The sequence below is a fragment of the Salmo salar genome, chromosome 02, assembly GCF_965601325.2.
Source record: "Salmo salar chromosome 02, fSalSal1, whole genome shotgun sequence".
Lineage (NCBI taxonomy): Eukaryota > Metazoa > Chordata > Actinopteri > Salmoniformes > Salmonidae > Salmo > Salmo salar.
The window spans coordinates 31,189,614-31,217,235 of record NC_138292.1 but is presented as its reverse complement, the minus strand read 5'-3'; the positions used below and the strand labels follow the sequence as shown (position 1 = coordinate 31,217,235).

At 41.3% G+C, this 27,622-nt stretch overlaps 1 protein-coding gene across 2 annotated transcripts in view; it reads right to left on the bottom strand.

Moving 5' to 3' along the window:
• The window catches only part of dpys (dihydropyrimidinase), a 48,686-nt gene extending 41,365 nt beyond the window's left edge, over nt 1-7,321 (bottom strand). The window contains exons 1-3 of one of the 2 annotated variants that reach the window (XM_014158408.3): nt 6,725-7,321; nt 2,838-2,996; nt 1,699-1,878 (exon numbers count right to left, since the gene is read on the bottom strand). In XM_014158408.3, coding sequence (XP_014013883.1) covers nt 1,699-1,878; nt 2,838-2,996; nt 6,725-6,976 — 591 coding nt within the window. In that variant the 5' untranslated portion in view covers nt 6,977-7,321. 2 annotated transcript variants of the gene reach the window in all.
• Nucleotides 7,322-27,622: the final 20,301 nt, after the last annotated feature.

Genomic DNA, 27,622 nt, shown 5'->3' with positions numbered 1-27,622 from the left:
TCACAGAGGTCCGACGTTTCTTGTAGTTGGCCACCAGGTTTGCACACATCTCAGGAGGGATTTTGTCCCACTCCTCTTTGCAGATCTTCTCCAAGTCATTAAAGTGTCGAGGCTGACGTTTGGCAACTCGAACCTTCAGCTCCCTCTACAGATTTTCTATGGGATTAAGATCTGGAGACGGGCTAGGCCACTCCAGGACCTTAATGTGCTTCTTCTTGAGTCACTCCTTTGTTGCCAAGGCCGTGTGTTATGGGTCATTGTCATGCTGGAATACCCATCCACGACCCATTTTCAATGCCCTGGCTGAGGGAAGAAGGTTCTCACCCAAGATTTGACGGTACATGGCCCCGTCTATCGTCCCTTTGATGCGGTGAAGTTGTCCTGTCCCCTTAGCAGAAAAACACCCCCAAAACATAATGTTTCCACCTCCATGTTTGATGGTGGAGATGGTGTTCTTGGGGTCATAGGCAGCATTCCTCCTCCTCCAAACACGGCGAGTTGAGTTGATGCCAAAGAGCTCCATTTTGGTCTGATCTGACCACAACACTTTCACCAGTTGTCCTCTGAATCATTCAGATGTTCATTGGCAAACTTCAGACGAGCATGTATATGTATTTTTGAGCAGGGGGACCTTGCGGGCGCTGCAGGATTTCAGTCCTTCACGGCGTAGTGTGCTACCAATTGTTTTCTTGGTGACTATGGTCCCAGCTGCCTTGAGATCATTGACAAAATCCTCCCATGTAGTTCTGGGCTGATTCCTCACCGTTCTCATGATCATTGCAACTCCACGAGGTGAGATCTTGCATGGAGCCCCAGGCCGAGGGATATTGACAGTTCTTTTGTGTTTCTTCCATTTACGAATAGGGTTAGTTTTACATGGCTAGAATAGGGTTACTTTTACATGGCTTGGATCGGGTTAGTTTTACATGGCTTGGATTGGGTTAGTTTTACGTGGCTTTTACAGAGTTAGTTTTGCGTGGCTTGCATAGGGTTAGTTTTGCGTGGCTTGGACAGGGTTAGTTTTGCGTGGCTTGGACAGGGTTCATTTTGCATGGCTTGTACCTTTTTAGTCTAGTCTTCTATTAGGCTACATCAGGATTAAATATTAACCTAAACCAATGACCTCTGGAATACTTACACACTGAGTGGACAGTTAATAGGAACTCGTGACTGTCCCTTTAAAAATTATGTATTTGCTTAGTCTGGTAATTTAGTTAGGTAATTTCTCACCAGCAGTTGTTAAATTAACCTTTGTTCTGTCCTGGTTCATGGGATATTGTATCGGTACATTGTTACCCACAAGGTTCCATGGTTTCTTTTTAACACACCCATAGTCTTTTCTCGGGTGCGACAGAACAGTGTGCAACGTTAAATTCAACAAAAGCGTTAATGTACTTAACGACCAGTAGAAGAATATTGTAATTATGGTGACCCAGATGGCAATTACCGTATGGTTTGCTGCACGATTTTTACAATTTCAAATGGTCACACTTAAATTGATCAGGGCACACCTCACCACACCTACTAAAAGGGAGCAAACTTACCTCAAATGTTGTTGATGAATGGTGTGTACCGTTTGGAGGCAATGTGTCGTTCGATACAAACCGTCACACAACGCCGCAAACGTTGAAGTAAACTGAACAAACCCCATGTTTGAGCCATATTGACTGTGTTGTGGTCAGAAATGTTTGGGAATACCTCTGCAATAAGGTCTCCATTCTCTGCGTGCACCTGGGCTATAGCTCCAATCTCTTTGCATTGGGAAAACGCAGCATACAGCTCATGGTCTTGAAGCATGAACACATCCTTGTATGCCATGAACATCTTGAAGGAGTTGACACCTTTCTCTTTGGCCAAAGTCTCCATTTCCTTTTTGACCTAGAATGGGTTTAGCAAAAAGCTAATTAGTTCAGCTTGCTTTTATTTTAAATGCTGAGAGATAAGACTGTTAACATTTCTGTAAAAACCATGTATTGACATACTGTCCGTCCCAGGTCTCCATGGAGTCTATTACCACATGCTATTTCCTGTTGGGATGTTATTTAAGCAATAAGGCCCGAGGAGGTGTGGTATAAAGCCAATATAACACGGCTAAGGGCTGTTCTTACGCACGATGCAACGTGAAGTGCCTGGATACAGCCCTTAGCCGTGGTATATTGGCCATATATCACAAACCCCGAGGTGCCTTATTGCTATTATGAACTGGTTACCAACGTAATTAGAGCAGTAAAAATAAATGTTTTGTAATACCCGTGGTATATAGTCTGATATACCACAGCTGTCAGCCAATCAGCATTCAGGGCTCAAACCACCCAGTTTTTAACTAAAGTAGATATTGCAAAGATTAAGGCTGGGATTTGTCGGATATGCACCCTTTAAAGGCAATTTTCCCACATTGGCGGAGGCAGCATTCACCATAAACACATTTTTTGTCTCAAACGGAAATTACCTTTAAATGTCAACTGTGCTATAACGCTGATTGGATTGAATCTACAGTAAGTGTCCCTCATTTTTAAAACAAGTCTGCTATTTTATAAAAACCCTGTATATTTGATGGCATCAGGCCAGAACAAACAAAGTTCTAAGCCCTGCCCAATCTCACAAAACATTCACAGATCAAGACAAATAAATGAAACATTTCAGTCTGGGACAGGAATGTTTCATAATTTTTGTAATAATCTGTACAAATGTAACCCGTGGGATCTGAACCCCGGTCTCTCGCTTGGTAAAGCAATAGAGGGTGCAGGGAAGGGTACCTCGTCACACATGAGCATGAGTCTGATGCGCACTTTTTTTCAGGATAGAAAATAGATTATAGATATAACAGGGGGCACTACCTTGTCGCTCCACCATGTGACTGCCACATGGAGGGAGTAGTCGCAGCAGACCTTGGCGTCAGCCGTGTCCCTCCACCTATCATAGGCCTCCAGCAGGGAAGTGCCTCTCTGGGGGATCACAAAGTCTAGGATCATGGTGGTCCCTCCTGCCAGGGCAGCCTGGGTACAAAGAGCAGGTTTAGGGTTTAGAGAGGTGGTTAGGGTTTAGGGGGGTGGTATGGGGTATATCCAGTAGGGTGGTCCGCCAAATACATTTAAACTCAGTTTTTCACAATTCCTGACATTTAATCCAAGTAGAAATTCCCTGTTTTAGGTCAGTTACGATCACCACTTTATTTTAAGAATGTGAAATGTCAGAATAATAGTGGAGTGATTTATTTGAGCTTTTATTTCTTTCATCACCTTCCCAGTGGGTCAGAAGTTTACATACACTCAATTAGTATTTGGTAGCATTGTCTTTAAATTGTTTAACTTGGGTCAAACATTTCGGGTAGCCTTCTACAAGCTTCCCACAATAAGTTCGGTGAATTTTGGCCCATTCCTCCTGACAGAGCTGGTGTAACTGAGTCAGGTTTGTAGGCCTCCTTGCTCGCGCACGCTTTTTCAATTCTGCCCACACATTTCTATGGGATTGAGGTCAGGACTTTGTGATGGCCACTCCAATACCTTGACTTTGTTGTCCTTAAGCCATTTTGCTATAACTTTGGAAGTATGCTTGAGGTCATTGTCCATTTGGAAGACTCAATTGCGACCAAGCTTTAACTTCCTGACTGATGCCTTGAGATGTTGCTTCAATATAGCCACATAGTTGTCCTCCCTCATGATGCCATCTATTTTGTGAAGTGCACCAGTCCTTCCTGCAGCAAAGCACCCCCACAACATGATGCTGCCACCCCTGTGCTTCACAGTTGGGATGTTGTTCTTTGGCTAGCAAGCCTCCCCCTTTTTCCTCCAAAGATAACAATGGTCATTATGGCCAAACAGTTCTATTTTTGTTTTATCAGACCAGAGGTGTCACGGGTACTTAGGGCAGGAGGAAGGAGTAGAGTCAAATGCAGGAGATATCGTCCAGTAGCTCGAAGTTTATTCACACCCAAACACTAGGTGATCAAAAGGCACTGGGAGTGCACAATACCCAAAAGGGAAACAGGTAATCCACAAAGGGAAAATCACGCACGGGGCGCAGCCCGGCGAGAAAATAAATCCTCCAATATAAAAACGATAGAGAAGACACGGCCACAGCGTAAACCCGCTGACAAACAAACAATCCCGCACAACACACAACCCCAAAGGAACAAACTAAATACCCCCCCACTAATGACAGAAATGACAACAGGTGCGGACCTAGACAGACAAAACACAATGAACACAGAAACACAGATCGGCGGCAGCTAGTAGACCGGCGACGACGACCGGCGAGCGCTGCCCGGCCGAGGAGGGGCACCATTTTCTGTGGATACTGTGACAAGAGGACATTTTTCCAAAATGTACAATCTTTGTTCCCATGTGCAGTTGCAAACCGTAGTCTAGCTTTTTTATGGCGGTTTTGGAGCAGTGGCTTCTTCCTTGCTGAGTGGCCTTTCAGATTATGTCAGTATAGGACTCGCTTTAGTGTGGATATTGATACTTTTGTACCTGTTTCCTCCAGCATCTTCCCCAGGATCCTTTGCTGTTGTTCTTTGATTGATTTGCACTTTTCGCACCAAAGTAAGTTCATCTCTAGGAGACAGAATGAGTCTTCTTCCTGAGCGATATGACGGCTGCGTGGTCCCCTGGTGTCTATACTTGCGTACTATTGTCTGTACAGATGAAAGTGGTACCTTCAGGTGTTTCTGAGGTCTTGGCTGATTTCTTTAGATTTTCCCATGATGTCAAGCAAAGAGGAAATGAGTTTGAAGGTAGGCCTTGAAATACATCCACAGGTACAACTGTATATACAGTATCTGCAGCATCTACTGCACCTTATAATGCTTTTTTTGTTTAATATCCTACATGTTTTTAGTTATGTAAAGGTACAGTATGTTTTAAACTTCATTAAATAGGGTTTTATGTAGCCCACCTGTAATACAGAAAAGACATACAGTGCCTTCAGAAAGTATTCACACCCACATTTTGTTGTTACAGCCTGAATTTAAAATGGATTACATTTAGATTTTTTGTCACTGGCCTACACACAATACCCCATATTGTAAAAGTGGAATTATGTTTTTTGAAATGTTTACATATTAATTAAAAATGAATAGCTGAAATGTCTTGTTATGCCAAGCCTAAATAAGTTCAGGAGTAAAAATGTGCTTAAAAATTTGCCTGGACCTTTTGCGCCCTCTCTGGATTATTGACCTCTGCCTCCCTTTGACCTGTTGTTTACCTGCCTCTGTACTTCAAGTACAATGTTTCTTCGACACTGTCTGCATCTGGGTCATACCTGAAACCTGATAGAGTCAATAAGTATTCAACCCCTTTGTTATGGCAAGCCTAAATAAGTTCAGGAATAAAAACGTGCTAAACAAGTCAGATAATAAGTTGCATGGATTCACTCTGTGTGCAATAATAATGTTTTACATGATTTTTTAATGACTAACTCATCTCTGTACCCCACACAATTATTTGTAAGGTCCCTCAGTCGAATACTGAATTTCAAACACAGATTCAACCACAAAGATTAGGGAGGTTTTCCAATGCCTTGCAAAGAAGAGTACCTATTAGTAGATGTGTAAAAAAAAAATGCAGACATTGAATATCATTTTGAGCATGGTAAAGTTATTAATTACACTTTGGATGGTGTATCAATACACCCAGTTACTAGAAAGATACAAGCGTCCTTCCTAACTCAGTCGCCGGAGAGGAAGGAAACCGTTCAGGGATTTCACCAGAGTTTAAAGGCTGAGATAGAAGAAAACTGAGGATGGATCAACAACATTGTAGTGACTCTACAATACTAACCTAATTGACAGAGTGAAAAGAAGGAAGCTTATACTGGATAAAAATATTCCAAAACATGCATCCTGTTTGAAACAAGGCACTAAAGTAATACTGCTAAATTTGTGGCAAAGCAATTCACTTTTTGTCCTCAATACAAAGTGTTATGTTTGGAGCAAATCCAATACAGCACATTAGTGAGTAACACTCTCCATATTTTCAAGCATAGTGGTGGCTGCATCATGTTATGAGTATGCTTCTAATCATTAAGAACTGGGAGTTTTTCAGGATAAAGAACAAACTGAATGGAGCTAAGCACAGGCAAGATCCTAGAGGAAAACCTGGTTCAGTCTGATTTCCACCAGACACTGGGAGATGAATTCACCTTTCAGCATGACAATAACTTAAGACACAAGGCCAAATCTACACTGGAGTTGCTTACCAAGAAGTCAGTGAACATTCCTGAGTTGCAGTTTTGACTTAAATCTACTTGAAGATCTATAGCAATACCTAAAAATGGTTAACTAGCAATGATTAACAACTAATTTGACAGAGCTTGAAGAATTTTGAAAAGACTGATGTGCAAATGTTGCACAATCCAGGTGTGGAAAGCTCTTTGAGACTTACCCAGATAGGCTCACATCTGTAAGCACTGCCAAAGGTTCTTCTGTCAAAATATTGACTCAGGGGTGTGAATACTTATATACATTTATTTGTGAACATCTTTTCACTTTGTCATTATGAGTTGTTTGTGTGTAGATGGGATGGGAGAGAAATAAATACATTTAATAAATGTAGAATTCAGGCAACAAAATGTGAAATAAGTCAAGGGGTATGGATACCTTCTGAAGGCACTGTCATTATTTTTGTCAGATTTTACTTGTGAATTTTCCTGATGCAGTGAAATCATGCATACCCGATTAACCCAGAGATAGCCTACACACCGTGCAACACAAAAGTATTTTCACCTTAGTTCCAATATGGAAATCATCTACTGCTTTGGTGCCCATAAATGCCAACTCCATGTGGGTATGGGTATCGATACCACCTGGTATCACCAGTTTATCGGTGGCATCTATAACGGTAACTCCAGCCGGGATTTGGAGGTTTAATCCGACTTCTTTAATTCTTCCGTTTTCAACGTAGACATCGCTGATAATGGAACAATCCTCGTTCACAATTTTCCCTCCTTTTATAAGAATCCTGCTTTGGTTTAACATTGTTTCTTTCTCTTTTAGAAGCGCTGGGCATAGGTCTATGTCAGTTAGATATGGGTTACACAACAAACAAATATTTCAGAAGTGGACACACCTCTCACAAAAAGAGAAAGAGAAAAAAAGACATTCCCAGGAAATAGCCTAGATTTCACACTATTTAGCAAACTTCACGAGGATTGCAGGGCCCAAGGACATTACTTCCAGAAAAAAAAAACGTTTCACTCTATTTATCCAGATCACAGATGGCAAGCATGAGCAAGTTAAAACTGTCTGGTAGAAAGTGACAAAGAAATTAACTTGCAGTAAGCCTAAAGTGTGTGTGTTTCCATGAAGCTTCAGGGACCACCAATTTTATGTTGGGCGGTCGGCCCTTTCCACAAATAGGCAAATGATTAATGGATTGCTGACTTCTTGCTTTCCAACATTCCCAGAACATGAGGTTAGTCTGAGGTTACAGCCAGAGCCAGCCCTGGGCTTAAGCGACATAGTTGGTTGCCTAGGGCCTCATGCCGGCTGCCAGGAACTCAGCTGGGGTCTCAACTTACTGTTGTGAGTTAGAATAGTAGAATACACAAGGTGGAAATTTGGTTGTGCATCAGCAGTATTCCTCTTGTTATGTCAGTCATTGACTGTCACTCAATTAACACGTCAGCTAACATTGTTTAGATTGTTAAATTAGTCTACCCAGCAGCTATCTAAACTTGTAGTAATCATGGCTGAATTACCGACCAAACACGGAGGAAACCAGACCTCCAGAGGGACCACATTGATATTGTTAGTTACTCTCACTCGGATATCATATTAACAAAAGTCATGGCAAAAGGTGTAGAATTTCAGGAAATTAGCTTTAAACGGCAAAAATGTCTCTCCACCCCATTGCAAAATGTTTAGAATGACAGAAAACTTGCTTTAAAAATGCTACATTTTCTCTTTGCCCCATTCTCTGCCCACTAGAAGCTGACCAAAGTGTATTTCTGAGGATGCATTCAGTAGGTAAACTAAAACCACAGACTTCCAGATAACATTGCGATATTCCTGGAGCACTCAACACGTCACATCTCTTTGTCTCCTGAACCGTTTTTGTTGTTAGCCACTGGGAGAGATTAGCATTTCAGTGCAGTGGATTGGTTGTCAACAAGAACATCACATCAGTTCAGTTCCCACAACTTTTTTCAACCATTAGCATATTAAAAATAGAATAAAAAAACAGAGACATTGGAGAGACAAAGATGCATGTGGTAGGGAGATAAGACAGTGCACAGGGCTTAAACACCTAACCTTCACAGTACTGCAATAAACAATAGCATGTGACTTAAGAGGATTTACATAAGATGAGAGCCCTAATCAGTAGGAGACAAACCAATGAGGCAGCAGTGGCATCTTGTAACTAACAGAAACTCTCGATGCGACATGAAGAAAGTTCCGATTCAGGGTGGATTTAGAAAGCTGCCGCTGAGCCTTGTTGTTGTTCCCTGTACTACACAGGTCAGGTGTAACTGTAAAAAAAAAGATATATATCCTGGGAATGCTAAACCGAGCAGAGGGTGATATGAATTAAAAAGTGCCATTGTTCTTCAAAGTGATTTGATTGTTTTTGGTTTTAGCTTAGAATGTCTTAATTTTTCCAATCTTTGTAAAACTTACTTATTATTTACTGGTATAACAGTTACACTTTTCCCATTTCAATTTAAAATGTTCTGGCAAAACAGAAAATGCTTTAAACTATTTCCTAATCCTATTGATCCCCTTCATTACCTCTGTGTGCTCTAATAAAGGGAGTTCCTGCTTCTTCCTGGTACTGCATTATCTTTTATACTTCTTTAGCATCTTTTTTATGCTTACAGATGTCTACAAAAATGTGTTTTGAAAGAATGCACATTACAGGGAAAGCATACGTGCATGCTCAATCTGATTCATCTTTTGTTGTATGTTCTTTGCCCCATAAGGTTTCAGAAGTGTTAAGGAAACACAGACATCCATAGACCCAGACTGGTAGATTGCATTTCCACTAATTGTTGCCCAGATGGCAGTGTTCTCTTCAGATTGAAAAGACATTGAAAGGACTAATATAAATTTGTCTCATTCTTTCATAATCCTAGAATCATAAACTACCATAAACAAACCAACAAGTGTTTAAAATGATTCCACATTTGAATTACATGATTATCCTATTTATGTCAAATTATCTTAACCTGAGTAAACGTAATACCTAGACTAGAGTAAACAAATCTCTATATTGTGTTGGTTATATTGAAATTATATTGCATTTATTTGATATATAGTAATAAAAAATCTGAACTGGATTTTAAAACAGTATTCCTTATTTCACTCATACCCTTGGAAACACACAATCTCAGATACTGAAAGAGAGATTTCAAATGATCAGTCCCCCATACATAATGATCTATCAATTATCTGTAGATGATCTGTAATCAATAGAACTAAGTGGAAAAAATTGGGACTGTATGGAGGTGAAAACGCACTGCGACAACAGTACTTCAAAACATTTGTCAATCACATTGTTGCAGCTCAAGCATCACAAGGCAGGCAGCTGTTAAGCAGACTCTAAAAATGTTAAGCTTCCAACAATGGAGAGGCAGAAAATGTGAAGGGAAACAATTAAATTACGCCTTGCATGAAGTTTGCTTTTCATTTTGTGAGGCAAATTTAGTGCCATGGTTAATCATTATGCTGTTGAACACGATTTGCAAAAATATTCAAGAGCTTTTTGTGCCTCACTGCCCCTTCTGTATTGAAAAATAATGGGCCTCTATCCAATTAAAACCTGCATTAAATCTCTAAAGTATTACATGCACTTTAGCAGTACCTCTCTGATGAGGCTTTTCTGTATGTGCAGATGCTGACAGAGCCTCAGAAAGGAGAGCTTTTTGACTGACTGCTCTCTCTATTCCAGGGCTTGGATTGTATTGATACAGTGTTCAAACCCCTCCACTGAACCCCTGTTCTGAACCATGCTTAGTTAGCCTACTCTGTGGCATGAGAAAGGATGCATGTGATACTGCACTGTACTGTAGGTAGAAGTCAAGGGGAAAAAACATAATATTCTAACATGATATGTTTTCTTCAGCTTGAATATAACCTTATTAACCACCCTATTTTTTTTATAATAATTGTTGTATTTTCAAAGCAATTACATTTCAACCAATTTCTTGATAGTCTTATTTGATCAAGAGCAGAATGGCCAAACTATTCCAAAACATCATGTGATTCATTGTTCTGTAATAAGGGCAACATTCCAACATGTGAAAAGATGATTTATGTGACCATCTGCTTTGTTTGATCTTAATTTAATTATCTTTTTTGGTAGCTGAATCTGCGTATACAGGCCCCATTCAAAAAAAGAATCATCTTGAAAGGTGATGCTGGATATGCCCCAGTATAGATCGATCCCCTTCACTAGTACCACTGCATTTTAAATCCGCTGCCTCATTTCTCATTGATAAAGTGACCAAATATGAGAAAACATAACAGACAGCTACTGTAGATGTTCAACAACCTCACTATCTCCTCATGTTAATTAAAAGATTTGCAACTACACGTGTCTGAAGATAATCAAAATGTCTTCTCCTCTCAGTCCCAGATGTCTCCACGCTGTTGCAGAGCTCGTTTGCTGCAGCAATCTCATGTTTATTTAGAATTAATCAATCTACCCACAATTGAGTTAATTAATTAGTGTTTTAATGCTACACTTATAATTGCAAGGCAGATGAATCCGTAGACAAAGCAATCAAATTAATGCAGCAAATATAACCGATTATTGTTGTTCAAACTTATACGTTACCAGAGGGTTTGGATCTTCGTCTGTCTCAGACAGGGTATTTTTCCAAACACTAGATGGCACCATTGAGTAACATTTCAACTGGTTTGTCCTCTGTCTGTCACAACTTGAATATCCACACAATTTGCAGTCCTAGTGTCCTTATTGAGTTAGTTTACATATATATAGACTGATGTAAGATATATGGGGACCTTTATGACACCTGCAGTTACAGATGCATGTCAACTTGTCTTTACATTGATGGGCAACCAAAGTAATGATGATGTAAAGGTCGATGGACTTCTCAACCAGACAGTCAAGAGCAATAACACCCTGTTTAAAAAAGAAAGAGTGATATTTACATTCTTATCATTTGGAAATCAAAGAGGACATTTCCCAGTGCCTTTAAGTTGACATAATATTTAATCTGCTTTTTCCGTGAGGTATGAAACATGACCTCATGTTTCCTCTAAATGTCACAGGGTTTGTGTTCTCTCCAGGAAAATATTCACAAAGGATTGGTAGTGCTGAGCAGAGCACTCCATTTGATTTAGTCCATACAGTATTAAATACTTCAGAGTAAAATTCCCACAAATGTGAATTCCCAACATATTGATTCTATATACACCGAGTGTACAAAACATTAGAAACATCTGCTCTTTCCATGACATGGACTGACCAGGTGAATCCAGGTAACAACTATGATCCCTTATTGATGTCACTTATTAAATCCACTTCAATCAGTGTAGATGAAGGAGAGGAGACAGATTAAAGAAGGATTTTTAAGCCTTTAGACAATTGAGACATGGATTGTGTATGTTTGTCATTCAGAGGGTGAATGAGCAAGACAAAATATTTAAGTGTCTTTGAACGGGGTATGGTAGTAGGTGCCAAGCACACCGGTTTGAGTGTCTCAAGAACTGCAACGCTGCTGGGTTTTTCACGCTCAACAGTTTTTCGTGTGTATCAAGAATGGCCCACCACCCAAAAGACATCCAGACAACTTGACACAACTGTGGGAAGCTTTGGAGTCAACATGGGCCAGCATCCCTGTGGAACACTTTCTACACCTTGTAGATTCCATGCCCTGTCAAATTGAGGCTGTTCTGAGGGCAAAAGGTGTTCCTAATGTATTGTACACTCAGTGTATATGTCAAGGAAAAACAAGTTAAAGTTGTCCAACAATGACTATACACTTACACCATTAAAAGTGATTTCACATTTTTAAAATGATTTAATTTACTCTTGTGTTTTGTTGACATAATTTGTATTGAGGTATAGTGCTCAGTCATATCCACCAGCACATATATTTTTTGTTAACATTTTAGTCATTTAGAAGACACTCTTATCCAGAGCAACTTACAGTAGTGAGTGCATACATTTCATACATTTTTTTTCCCATACTGGTCCCCCGTGGGAATCGAACCCACAACCCTGGCGTTGCAAACACCATGCTCTACCAACTGAGCCACACAGGAATTCAATGACTTCTACCAAATCTTAATACTTTTGTTTACCAATGTTTATATATTTTCAGGCATTTCAGGAATATACTTGAATCATTTCACACCCTCAGTGGAAAAAAAACCCCAATGATAATTCTCTGCTCCTTTTAGTTGATCATTACTGAAGATCTGCACAGATGGATATGATGTGATGAATAAGTATGCTATCATATTACTGCACTGCTCTACTAATACACTCTGCACCACAGATTCCCTCGCAGATACTCTGACTGAAAAGAAGTGTTTTGGGACCACAGTTAGAATATCTGGAGATATAGATATATCACATGAAATGTAGGTAATTTAAAAAAACACAGATTATAAATCGGTGTCTTAAATATATTTCTGTTATAGTTATTTGGGTGTGTTGGTTACTAAATAGTTAGCTATTCACAATTATTCATATGTATACCTTCTGGTGTTAAAAAGCAGATCTCCACTTCCTGTCATGTCTGTTGGCTTTTCCCTGTCATTCTGTCCTCCCTGTCCTGTTGTAAAAAGGCAGCCCTATAGAATCACAGCATTTCAACAAGTACATCACATGACTTTCCACATAACAAGTGGATGCAATGCTCTCTTCCCTAATTTCCGGAGAGCACTGTAAGGCACTTTTTTTACTGGTGAAGAGGGAATGTAAATACAGGATTTAGAAACATTAGATGGTGTGTTGTAAAGAGAGGTGTTGAAGAATACCTTGCATCACATACTCCATATTTACAGTGTAATTCAGTGCAGCTGAGAGACTGTTTTTTTTAAATTGTGATACAGTTAAATAGTTCAATTATGACAATTTGGCGCTTATTTTATTTAGCATTGCTTTCATTAGTGCATGAATATGGAGATCTGTCTGTTGTTATTTTGCCATAGTACAGGGCAGAAGCTAAAAATGATCTCTGGACTATAGCGTCAGTGTATTTTTCTGTAAGTACTTTCTGGATGTGTTGTTTGGAATTAAAGTTTACATGTAGTGGTTTGTGTGTAGGCTACCAGTCAGTCTGTACAAAGTGGGCATATGCTGTCTTTTTATAGCATACTGGTGACTACAGTATCTAAGCTTTAATACTTTGGGTTGTCGCCTGGCCCCCAATTCCCAGCATGCTTTGAAACATGTAAGTCTCTTTTCAATCAGTTTTCGAGCATAGCATCGATATTGGCTGTGTTTGTGGCAAGAGGAGGCGCTTTGGCGGCTTGATGTGAGAGAACTGTCATGGGAGGTTTCAGCTTGACCCAGCTTAAACACACCCATGAAAAGAAGAGGAAACAAAAAAAACTACCATATTTAACCAAATCTGCGGCTTACTCCCTAAAACACACGATAATGATATCCTCTTAACGCGCCATGAACACTGGCGTATTACAGCGCTCATGGCAGCGGCAGCCAGCATTCAAGATGGCAGAAAATAACAACAACAATTAAAGCCGTGAGACCATTGTTCTCTCCCTCTCAATTCACCTTCAGTTGTTTTCTCAAGAATAGTAACATTATAATGAACATTGTGACAAAAATAATGAACTATAAACCTTACAGAGGATAATTTTTCATGATGAAATACTGTTGAATGTTAAACTGTATTTAAGTAATATGTTTGTAAAATGGCGTCGACAGACAGCTCTGCTTCTAGCTCCTACGCATACTACTAAATTAGTTCCTTATGATTGTCAGTTGGTTTAGAATCCATTAGTAGCTCTTTCCTATGTGTTTGATAACATCTCATCACAAGAGCAAGAACAGATCTTTCCTTCATGGGTTTTACCGTATATTTGTTCATTATTAGGTTAGCCAGAATAACTCTAACTGACGGTTCCTCCCTCTCTCCCTCCCTCTTTGCATAACTAAAAATAGATATATCTTTCATGATGGGTTTCTTGTTGTTTTCCAGAATGTTAATTAGCGATTAGTTGGAATAATTCTCAAATTGTCTCTTTTCTCTCAGTGGAGGATAGTCTGTTATTTTAATTAAGCAGAGGTCAGATGTATTAACTCAGCAGGAGAGTGTGGAGTGAAGCGGTGGAAACCAGCAACAACTCTGCATTGTACCACATCTCTGCCACGCACATTTGTAATTTCTACCCCCCTGATTCACAGTTGATGGAATGGAAGAATCTTTGGGGTGGTATGGTGGCTGGCGAGGGAGGAGTTTTGTTTCATGTTTTTGCTGCTCACTGATTCTTTTTGATTAGTCATTTGATGCTGCTCCCCCCTAGTTTCCCCCTCCTCTAACCAGGACAATGATATGCTGCTCCCCCCTAGTTTCCCCCTCCTCTAACCAGGACAATGATATGCCGCTCATCGACACTACAGTAGTAGGCTTGATTACCAACAACGACGAGACGGCCTACAGGGAGGAGGTGAGGGCCCTCGGAGTGTGGTGTCCGGAAAATAACCTCACACTCAAATGTCAACAAAACAAAAGAGATGATCGTGGACTTCAGGAAACAGCAGAGGGAGCAGCCCCCTATCCACATCGACGGGACAGTAGTGGAGAAGGTGGAAAGTTTTAAGTTCCTACACATCACGGACAAACTGAAATGGTCCACCCACACAGACAGCGTGGTGAAGAAGGTGCAACAGCGCCTCTTCAACCTAAGGAGGCTGAAGAAATTTGGCTTGTCACCTAAAACACTCACAAACCTTTACAGATGCACAATCGAGAGCATCCTGTCGGGCTGTATCACCGCCTGGTACGGCAACTGCTCCGCCCACAACCGGAAGGCTCTCCAGAGGGTAGTGAGGTCTGCACAACGCATCACCGGGGACAAACTACCTGCCCTCCAGGACACCTACACCACCCGATGTCACAGGAAGGCCAAAAAGATAATCAAGGACAACAACCACCCGAGCCACTGCCTGTTCACCCCGCTATCATCCAGAAGGCGAGGTCAGCACAGGTGCATCAATGCTGGGACCGAGAGACTGAAAAACAGCTTCTATCTCAAGGCCATCAGACTGTTAAACAGCCATCACTAACATTGAGTGGCTGCTGCCAACATACTGACTCAAATCTCTAGTCATTTTAATAATAAAAAATTTGATGTAATAAATGTATCACTAGTCACTTAAACAATGCCACTTTATATAATGTTGACATACCCTACATTACTCATCTCATATGTATATACTGTACTCTATCTACTGCATCTTGCCTATGCCGCTCGGCCATCACTCATCCATATATTTATATGTACATATTCTTATTCATTCCTTTATGCTTGTTGTGAAATTGTTAGATTACTTGTTAGATATTACTGCATCGTCGGAACTAGAAGCACAAGCATTTCGCTACACTCGCATTAACATCTGCTAACCACATTTATGTGACCAATACAATTTGATTTGATTTGGTCCTTAGGTTCCCCCTCCTCTGACTGGGATGATGATACAGCCCCACACAAGACTCCTGATGAGAGGCTCCCAGTAGCGTGGTAACGTTTACTCACAGGCCAGTTACAGAGGGAGGGAGGAGGAGAGAGAGAGAGTGAGAGAGGGGGGTCATGGGGGAAAGAAGAGTGAGAGAGGGGGGAGACAGATGGATAGAGTGAGAGAGGTAGTGAGAAAGGGAGAGAGCAAGAGAGGGATAAATCAAAATGTCTTGGTCTTATCGCAGTTCAGATCTTTTGACAACATATAGCTTGTTTTCTCATTGCATTATGGCAGTCCGCCTCACGACGACCAGATAAATAAATCCAAATGTAATTTAGCCAGATTTCCCCTCGCTTACTTCTAGATGTGGAACACATCAAACTACTTTGGCCAACTTCCTCTGAGTTGTTGACCTTTACTCTTTCTGAACCCCATGCTCAGAAAGGTTGATTTGAGTTGACATGAAGTCAATGACTGTAATAGTACATAGCAAGAGTTCAACACTCAATTAGAAATGCAAAAGTCCTATTGAAACCTGAGAGCATCAAAGCTCCTGAACCGGTTGGTCACAGACACAGAGGGAAATGCCTCTTCAAGTGTCCACTTAGTATGTCAAATTCCACAAGAAGGACAGTCAAAAAAAACCTTTCCATTCACAAGCACAACAACAAGACTATTTCTTAGGCTTTATCGTGTCCATATAGACGATGAGAGACAGCCAAGTAAAGGGTGCTTTTCTGCCTGGCCTGCACCGACAGACAGGGCCTCAGCGAACGCTGACTGACTGACACACGGAGACCGATAGTGAGATCTAGCAGGTGCATTTGACTTGCATTCCTCTGATCTGTAGCTACACCAGTGGACTTGTCTTCTTAGCTCGCCCTGTAATAAGCTGCTTCAAACATCAGTATGTACTGATAACATCTGGAGTATGTCGTTTTTCCCTTTCAGAGAGCTTCTTTTATTTTCTCCCACTTTTTGAGGTTTTAAGAAAATGTCAGTTGAATCATATCTTAATGCTTTGATAATGGGTTCTTTAACATGCTCGGAGCAGAACAGTTACTTCAGTGTCTTAAATATCTAGTATATGGAAGAAATTAGAAAAAGTCTCTAAATGAAATTTGCTCAGGCCTTGTTTTGCCAGAGTGGGTGTAGCTGAAGCCTTATGCAACCCAACTTGACCACCATACAGAGACATTTCATTGTTTCATGAAGAATTATTGCCAATCAGACCAGAATACTTCAAATTGGACGAGTATCTGTAAATGACAGTGTTGTAAGAGCAAATAGTGAGGTTACTAAAGTGGAGTATGAACAGGCTAGAATCCTACAGCACTACAAGGACTGGAGTCACTGTAATAGTGGAATGATGTTGTTTTGTCATTGGTTTTATTTCACTGTGTGTTGATGGTAATCTATAAATGTAGGTCGCAAATGATGTGCAATTAAATCTGTTGTTCTGCCCCTGAACAAGGCAGTTAACCCACTGTTCCTTGCCTAGTTAAATTAAGGTAAAAAAATAAAAATCTGTCACATGAACCACAATCAGAATAAGATATATGCAGCATGCCAAGAAGGAGGAAGCTTATTTCCCCTTTGATTATTACAGAGAGAAAGTTATTCAGGTGAAACAAAATTCAAATTCATTGCAACTAGACTTATTTCAGAATAACAAAATACTGCACAGCAATTTCACACTATTGCAGTACAAGGCCAGAAGCATGTGCAGGTTTGAGTAGACCAGGGGAACTCGTGGCGTGAGAGGGAATGGCCAGGGGGCATATTCAAACAGCCCTGTGGCGGTTCCATGTTACTGTCAGAGCGACCGCAGAGCAGCGAGACACAGACATTCAGACAGTAGGAGCAGCTGCAGGTTTCTCTTGACCTAGTTATCCTCAACGGATAGAACAGAAGAAATCTAACCGCAGCAAACAACAACAACAGTTTGATGAAATACAAAATATACATTTTTGGTAGCTCTCTTTTTATAATGAAGTGGTGGAGCGAGCGCATAGAGACTGAAGCCTAATGGAGGATAGGGTTGGGGGAGTTCTTGTACAGAACATTACAGGGGGGGGTCTGGGTAACAGAACATTATCTGCATCTCAAAATAGATCCTTGTCTGAGCTCCATACTCCCGTGATGCTCTCTGGGAGGAGAGCTGGACTACTGGTGGTAGATGGGGGAAGGGGGGGGGCCTCAGTTCTTCTTCCATGGGACAACACACTAGATCATGTTTGGGTATCCCCTCTGCCCTGTACGACATCTTCAAGTCAAATCAATACTGTGTGAGGTGATGGTCAACAGACGAGGCTCATCTAAACAAAACAAATTCATTTCCCCCTCGAATGTCAGTTACTTACTATTCACAAACCGTCAACACAAACCGCTAGGCTAGGAGGATATCCTCCATTCATCTTTTAATTAGTTGGTTTGCATTGGCTGCTGGTTCTGGAAGTGGCCGGGCAGGCAGGAGGATTTGTTGTTAATTTGCTGAAGCACAGCCTGTAACCCAGTGTTGTACTGCTCCACGCAGGCTGCAGTCCCCTTTGATACAAGCTAATGGAGCCCCAGCAAGCAACATAATATACAGCCCAATGAAAAGCCCACTAATTCCAAATCATCTTAAGGAGCGATGTGTGCAGCAAGAGAAAGAACCATACAATGACTAAAAAGAAAAACGAGCACACAAACCCCTATATGATTTCTGTTTTGCCTGGACATGAATCCCAGTGTGTTTCAACAGAATCATTGACTGTCATTTACTGTAATTGATTAAACGAGAACTACTTCACACAGATTTTCTGTGCACAGCTTACCAACTCAGTGGAACCAAAAGAGGAAATATACAGTAAGATCGTGCTTCTTCTTAACATTGTAGGACACCTCTTTCATTTGCTCATAGATAGTGAGATCAGTGGAATTTGGTAAGCTTGGTACATTGTTTAAGTATTGTGCATCATAGGCTATAGTATATTTTTGTTTATTGTGAAACTAAGCAGTTGTACAGTATATTGTGTCCACTTCAAAATGGCAAAACAGTGATGTTCTGTTACATGAGTATTCATTTACCAGTATTCATTTACCATACCCCTGCTGGCATTTTCTATATGCAGTTTCTTTCTTTTGTGAGCTTGACCTTTCATGTGACCTCAGCAAACAGGAAGTTTGTTTCTCTCTTGGAAGAAGATCATGTTTGATTCTACATACAGTACCTTTGGAATAAAATTAAAAATACATAAATAAACATTATTGTCACGTACACCTGATAGGTGCAGTGAAATGTGTTGTTTTACAATGTCAGCCAGAGTAGTATAGCAAACCTGGAGAAAATTTGCTCAAGGGCACATCGACAGAATTTGAAAGATTATTTCTTGCTGATATGAAAGTTAAGGGGCATATCAGTATATGTTAAAAAAAATAATACGTTTTGCAAGCAATGATAATTTACTTTTCGAAACATTAAAACACAGCTTCGGAATTGAAAACCCTATGGATAATAAGGTTTTTGAGAGCTATTGGTTTATATACTGATACTAGCTAGCTATACTTACCTGTTCTTTTCTCATACAAGACCATGCTAGCTTTGTCAACAACAAAACATCTGGGATACCTTTGCTGTTATAGCTAACAGAATATACTTTGTTTGGTAAATTAGACAAATAAAAAAAAAGGAATATTAACATTCGAAGGACGATTAGTTAGTAGTTTTAGGGAAAGGATGAGTGAAATGGAAGCGCTGGGCTGGGACACCAATGGTGCATACAGTACACAGTGTTTATGGAGGACAGACTTCAACAGGGTCTTGTCATTGGCACTCTCTCTAAGTGACAGGGCTGCAGTGGAGACGGGTCTAAAACTGGCCAGTGGGTTATTTTTAGAGTTGGCCGTAGGAGAGAAAAGTTGCCAGCCTCACAACTAGGTCAGCTATAAAGCTATACGTGTCGGTGAGTTAGTATCACAGCATCTCTGACTGGTCCAACTCTTCTGTAGGTTTTCACTCCAACCCTAATCTAGCACACCTGGTCTAATTATTAGCTGGTTGATAAGCTGAATCAGGTCAGTTACAGCTGGGGTTGGAACGAAAACCTACAGAAGGGGTAGCTCTACACGAACAGGGTTGGAGAGCCCTACTGTACTCTACAGTACTGTACACTCCCCAGCCTTTTACTGTTTCAAGTACAATACCACTAGGTGAGGACTACTGTAGTTACTGATGAAAAAGGAATTAAACATTAAACCGATCAACATTGATGTACATTAACCAAAGCACATTCAGTATACATTATTGCTATCCCCTAACCACCTCATTTTGTTAGGAAATTACATCCTCCCTCTATCCTGCTTTACTGGAGTTGCTCTTGAAAATAATGTATATTTGTACAGTCATATTATAGTCAAATCACAGGTCATCATGACTGTTTGTTACCACTGAGCACACAAACCTTTTACTGGTCAGAGACTCAAGAGGTAGAGCAAATGTCCATGATAGAATTACTGTAACAGATGTAGATGTGTTCATTAAATAATGGAGAGTACAGGTTAGTATATTTGTGTGATGTGCAAGTGTTAAAGTACTACGGCCTCCATCTCAACTCGGACAGGTAAACAATCTAATTGATTCCCACTAGTGCCTTGCTGGACTGGTTATCATTATTTCCAGTTAAATGCGGTCCTATTCCAGTGTTTCCAGAACAGACGAGCACATCATCTGTACCACTGAAAACATGTCAAGTTAGAGCGAGTCATTTCTGGTGCTGAATGACAAGTACCAAGTACAGACTCCTGCTCAGTACTCTGAGCGCTCATTAGACAACACATTTTCAGAAGTCACAGAGCTCCCATGTTTTTGTAGTTTTGGTGAGGAATAAACAAATACCGCTTGAATACTGCAATGTCATAAGAATGAGCAGAAGGAAGTTAAACCTGAATTGACATGTCTCATACAGCTGACTGTTTAGAACGTTGACAGCCATCTGTGTGGATTCTTTTCACTCCCACTAATGAGCTACTGGTTGAAGAGACCCAATCTACACAGGCCTGTCCCATGGGCCCAGTGCAGCTGCTGGGAACACACACACACACAAATGCATGCTTTCAGACACACGCACACACACACATATGCACGCACATACACAGACTATACCAGTTTCCTGCCGTGTTTGAAAGTGTACTGTAGCTAACTTATATGTGAAGTCACACATGAATCTAAACTAAAAGTGAATGCATTGCACAAAACCCCAGGGCAGTGTAGAGGACAGCACAACATGTTGTGAGAGTTCCACTGAGACTTAAATGATTTAACATACCTTCTGTGTTTGTGTGTATTGGTGTGCACCTGTGTTTGTGTGTCCGCATGTGTTTGCACGTGTGTGTTTCGTAGGCCTATTCTTGTGTGAGAGAGAAAAAATCATTTGTAAAGTGTGAAGGAATGTAGCCAAGGCAAGAATGTGTTATTAAGTCAAAGTTTGTCTATTGTAGTCTTTCCCCTCACTAATATTTCATACAACTTAATGCTATGATAATGAATATAGCAGCAACTATTTGATCCCGATCATGTCTAGAAGCAGATGAGCTGGGATGCCAGCGATACAGCAGCTGAATAGGACTGACAGGAAGTGTCTAATCAATGTCTCCCAGGACTGGAGACCGAGCCGCTCGCCTTTGTTTCTTTTTGTAAATACAAGCCTCTTTAACATCACAATATAATCCATTATCTCACTCAGCAAGGTACATTTTGGGGAGTCGTTGTTGCACAAAACATACATTTTATTTTCCGTCTTCTTGGAGATCACTGGGTTGAGATCTAAAGTCATGCAAATGTTACAGGAGGGAAAAAATACTGGCAAACGCATTTCTAATTATTCCATATCAGCAGATTTGCAAGGAATAGAATGTATTTATATTTTTTTAAAGAGAAGAGTTTATGATCAGTGAGAGCTTGGGCATGGCGCTGTTTAGGAATTCACAGCATTTTGATCTAATCACAAAATCAAAATATTCATGAAACACAATGATATCTCCGTCAGGCAGGCGGCCGGCCATTAATTTAGAAATCCAGGTAATTTATTAACGTTTATCAAAGGTTTAAAAAGCCTTCCACTGTGTTTGTAATGCAGGTTAGGAGAGAGGCAGTATTGTAAAAGTGATTCCTGATGATTTATAATGGTGTGGGTGTCGGTGCAATTTGGGCCAGGTATTCAATTAGAATGGATGTTTAATTTTCAGCTTCGAGATATCCAGTTAAAAGTTATATTCAAATGGTATTTCCCTAGACACTACACACATCTATTATCAGCATGTAGGCCACAGCACATTTGATAACTCTGGTTTTTGCTTCTGTCATTGTTACACCGTAATGAGCCATCCTGGGTTTCATTCCCCCTTTTACTATAATTTACATTTACATTATAGTCATTTAGCAGACACTCCTATCCAGAGCGACTTTGTTAGTGCATTCACCTTAAGATAGCTAGGTGGGACAACCACATACAGTCATAGTAGGTACGTTTGTCCTAAAGTAGCTTTCAGCAAAGTCAGAGCAAGTAAAGGGGAAAAAGTCAAGTCCGAGTGTTTGAAGAGGCAGGGTTTCAGATGTTTGTGACAGGGACTCAGATGTGACAGGGACTCAGATGTGACAGGGACTCAGATGTAACAGGGACTCAGATGTGACAGGGACTCTGCTGTCCCAGATTCAGGGGGTAGCTGGGTGCCAGGACAGAGAAGACCTTGGACTGGGCTGAGTGGGAGCTCTCCTCCCATAGGGGTGGGAGGGCCAAGAGACCAGAGGTGGCAGAACGGAGTGCTCAGGTTGGGTGTAGGGTTTGAGCATAGCCTAAATGTAGTGAGGGGCAGTTCCTCTTGCAGCTTCGTAGACAAGTACCATGGTCTTGTAGTGGATTCGAGCTTTGACTGGAAGCCAGTGGAGTGTGCAGAGGAGTGGGGTGAGATGGGAGAACTTAGGAAGTTTGAACACCAGGCGGGCTGCAGCATTCTGGATAAGTTACAGGGGTTTAATGGCACAAGCGGGGAGCCCAGCCAACAGAGAGATGCAGTAGTCCAGACGGGAGGTGAAAATTGCCTCGATTAGGACCTGCGCCGCTTCCTGTGTGAAGTAGGGTCGTACTCTACAGATGTTGTAGAGCATGAACCTGCAGGAGTGAGTCACTGCTTTGATGTTTGCAGCGAATGACAGGGTGTTGTCCAGGATCTCGCCAAGATTCTTTGCACTCTGCACTAGGGGACATCATAGAGTTGTCAACCGTGATGGAAAGGTCTTGGAGCGGGCAGGCTTTTCCCAGGAGGAAGAGCAGCTCCGTCTTGTCGAGGTTGAGCTTGAGATGGTGGGCCGACATCCAAGTTGAGAGATCTGCCAGGCACCCAGAGATGTGTGTCACCTCCTGGGTGTCAGAAGGGGGTAAAGAGAAAAGTTTTTGAGTGTCATCCACATAGCAATGATAGGAGAGACCATGTGAGGATATGACGGAGCCGAGTGACTTGGTGTATAGAGAGAAGAGGAGAGGGCCTAGAACCAAACCCTGGGGGACACCAGTAGTGAGAGTACGTGGTGCAGACACAGATCCACTCCACGTCCACTGCCAGGTAGGATGCAATCCAAGAGTGTGCAGAGCCTGAGACGCCCAGCCCTGTGGAGAGGAGGATCTCACATGGATTAAGGGCTTGTAAGTAAGCATTTCACGGTAAGGTCTACACCTGTTGTATTCGGCACATGTGACAAATAACATTTGATTTGATTCAAGTATTGAAGGCAGTGGATAGATCTAGGAGGATGACAGCAGAGGATAGAGAAGCAGCTTTGGCTGCGCGGAGAGCCCCGTGGCACCGAGAAGAGCAGTCTCGGTAGAGTGACGCGTCTTGAAGCCTGACTGGTTAGGGTCAAGAAGATCATTCTGAGAGAGATAGCGAGAGAGTTGGTCAGAGACAGCACGCTCAAGTGTTTTGGAGAGAAAAGAAAGAAGGGATACCGGGCCGTAGTTTTTGACTTCAGAGGAGTCGAGTGTTGGTTTCTTAAGGAGGGGAGCGACTCGGGCCATTTATAAGTCAAAAGGGACACAGCCAGTGGTCAGGGAGGAGGGGATGGGGTCGAGCAGGAAGGTTGTCTGGACCTCTCTAGTCACAGGATTTCATCTGGAGAGAGATGGAAGAAAGAGGTCAAGGTGTAGGGTAGTTCTGTGTGAGTGAGACCAGTGGGCTCAATAGGCTGAGTGAATGATGAGTGGATGTCGTCAAGGGGTTGACAAAGTTGTCCGCAGAGAGGGAGGCTAAAGGGGGAGGGGTGGAGGATTAAGGAGGGTAGAGAGCTGGAAAATCATTTCCTAGGGTTAGAGGCAGAAGCTTGAAATGTAGAGTGATAGAAAGTGGCTGTAGCAGCAGATACAGAGGAAGAGAAGGTCGAGAGGAGGGACTGGAAGGATGATAGAACCTCCAGAATTTTAGCTCAGTTGCCCTCAGCCCTGTTCTGTAAGCAGCCCTGTTCTGTAAAGCAGCCCTGTTCTGTAAGCTTGCAATGAGTCACTCAGCCACGGAGCACGAGGGAAGGGCCATGCCGACCAGAAGGAAAGGAGAAATAGATTTGATTTCTTAAAGGTAAAGTGCAGTCAAAATTGGGTGTTTTGTATCATATTGTACAGCAGATGATGATGCTAATACTGTAATAATGTATTTTCTTGATAGTTGCTGGTTGAAAATACAATCTACACAGGACTTTCTAATCAGCAGGTTTGATTGGGCGGGAGTTTTGGCTTTCCATGGTGACATCACCATGCTGAAGATTGATTAATGGACCAATAGGAGTTCCAACCCTCTCTGGCAATAACAGCTAGTTTTCAGTTTTCCCCTCTACACTCAGACCATTTCCAGACAGTCCTAGCAAAATTCTTGCTTGACAAATAGTTTTTTTCTTCTAAAAACCTTTTTTTGCCCATTTTAATGGAAATCTATTACAGTAAGGTACTTAATTGTTACCCAGAAATAATTTGATATTGATATAAAAAATGAATACTCGCAAGAAAATAATATGAAGACTGTTTCCCCTCTGCCCCCCACCATCCCCCAAACACAATCCTCCTCCTCTTTATCGTCATCATCATCATTATTGTCATCTGCTGTAGCTCGTTCAGTCATAGCATTGTCATCTTACTGTCTAAACTGGCCTGATAGGTTGACTATATGTCATACTGTATGTGAGCTTGAGCTATAATGTCAAGTTTCATATCCACTGAGTATTCTACACTTCCTGTGCGGTTTCAGGGAGGGACAACTCCAACCTCCACATTACAGCTACAGGTAGAGGAGCATCTGTGGAGCTTTTTAACACACACACACACACACACACACACACACACACACACACACACACACACACACACACACACACACACACACACACACCACACACACACACACACACACACACACACACACACACACACACACACACACAGTCATTAACATGCTCTACTATATTTATTTAGGGAATAGGTTAAGAGACAAAACAAAATCTAATTCAGTTAATTGTTAAATTGTATCGTACTGTTTTTCTTTAATACATGAGAGAATCCTTTCTACATGTTCTGAATGTGTGAAAAGACTCTCATCTCATCAGTGAAAATCATGAAGGTGGTTCAGGCGTTTTTTCTTAATCAATTCGCTCTCTTGTGTTCAGATGATATCTCATTGTACATCTAGCCGTCTCATGGAACCCAGAAAGAGATGTAAATATCATTCCATTTTTCCACTGAAAGCTTGGGAGAACGTACGTGGAAAACGAGTAACTGGTAGTGCGTCTGGATGTCATTGTCTCTGAGATATTGCTGCTGAGTGAATTCAAAGAGCCTGAAGCAGAGCTAAGCTGAGCCACGAGCTCTGATCGCAGCCTGATAACCACAGGACAGATCAATAAGTCTGTTGTAAAGGTTAACTGCTGTTATGTTGTACGTTGTTATTGGACTACGTGTGTCAAGGTGAATGATACTGACACCCTTTCTCCTCTTCCTGTTCACTGCTGCAGGTTGGGCTGAAGTGGAGGAGGGCCATAGACGAGGGTCAAGTGTGGAAGGGTTGAACCTGTCGCCTTCTGAACCAGTCATCCATCCGCAAGAACCTAACGTGATTCCTCATAGCTTCAGCTCATGAGTTCAGGTTGGTTGGGCTACAGTGGACTATATCCTTGTCTTTATTGTTTAACTAAAATATCAATCAAGATATTAATTACATCATCGACATCTATAGCCGCTGACCAAAGTGGATGCTACAGTATTTTGTTAAATATAGTACGCTCCTCTCTCTAAATGCCATAGAGGAACAGTCATGACATTAACATACAGTATATGGGGCTGAGCAATTAACAGCTTGTGCTGTACTGTAGCTACTTGGCTGCTTGTTGATGACTTTGTCTCTTGTTGCTGAGGTGCGTTAACTTGTCGGTCCTCAAGGACTATCACTGCTACCAAATTACATAACTGAACTAATGAGTTACATACTCACACAGATTCTACTGTATTCCCAACGGGCCGCCTCAGTCACAGCCTGAGTAAAATACCCCAGTGCTCCCCGAGGTCCCATAACATAACACATCCCTGCCTGCTTGTCTCTCTGTGGAAAGGAGGTAGAAGGCTACAGGGAAAACAGAGGGAATTAAGACTGAATGGAGTGGTTCTTTTTACCTGAAAGGCTGTGCTGAATGAATGGTTCACTTTAATAGTTTTCAGTGGGATGTTTCATTTTAGCCTCGTTAAACCTGACTGAATGCCATGCTCACCATTGTTTCACTTGGCATTCCGTCTGGCATACCAGTCTAGTTTTATTAGAAGGTTGATAGGGAGCAAGTGTCTGCTTACTGTACTGTACTGTAGCCTACACTATTGTTCCTGATGTACTTAATGTAAAGTAAGGCAACAGCTGCATGGGGTGAACATTTCTATTGTAAAACATCATTCATGGAATAAAGTTTTTTTTCTGCATAATTTTTCTCCTGGATGGTAGACCAAATATTATTTTACCCCATCCAACACTAAACAGCATGACTGTTGACATTGTGATACGACTGAAACTGAGACCAAACAAGCACTTGCTATAGAATAACACTTAACTGGCGGTTTGCACCACTCCTCTCACAGAGCAGAAACTAGAGGTTGTGGTGTCATTTGTATTCACGGCAATATTGCTCTGCAAATAATAGTCTGGTTTGTTTAAAGTTTCATGTTCAAGATGCATGTAATTTCTCAACCTTCCACCTCGTTCATTTTTTATGAACACGGCGTCATGCGTAGATCTGTAGAGCAAAACCCCAACTAGCTCACAGATTTATACCAGATAAGATTAACAACTAAATAGTGTTGGTGTTATTTCCCTTGAATAGGCTTTAGGGAGGCATTAACTCAAACATGAAAGCTGCTAGTTTCCTCGCAGTGTATTTAAATATTAGTCATGGCTGTTCACTGAGGTCTAAGTTATTACCTGTTGTATTTATACCATGTGACACTGCAAACAGAGACATGAGGTCTTGAGATGATTACATTTGTCTAGGAATGTAGTCTACTACACGAGGGGAAGAGAAGAGGAAGCCTGCCCAGGAAGCCTGCCCAGGGAGGCCCGCCCAGGGAGCCCGCCCAGGCAACCATGTCTGACAAAAACACCCATTAGATTCCATACCACTTTACGATAAGGTACCCTTATATAGTTTATTCCTTAACATTATACAAGATCCCACAACACTTTACATGAAGGTATCCTTTTCAATCCTAAGGGTAAAGGGTTTATAGCCAGTTAAGTATGGTTATTTATAAATCATTAATAAACGATATGACTTATAGGGTGATGTTATTTCTTCATAGTAGGAATTATCCAGAATCCAATAGAATATTATAGGATCCAATTCAATGGATATAATCTGTAATACAATCAAATACAACAATGAGATAATCAAAGAAAGTTTCAACCGTTGAAATTCTATATCTAGCTAGAAATCCACTTCTAATAGAACT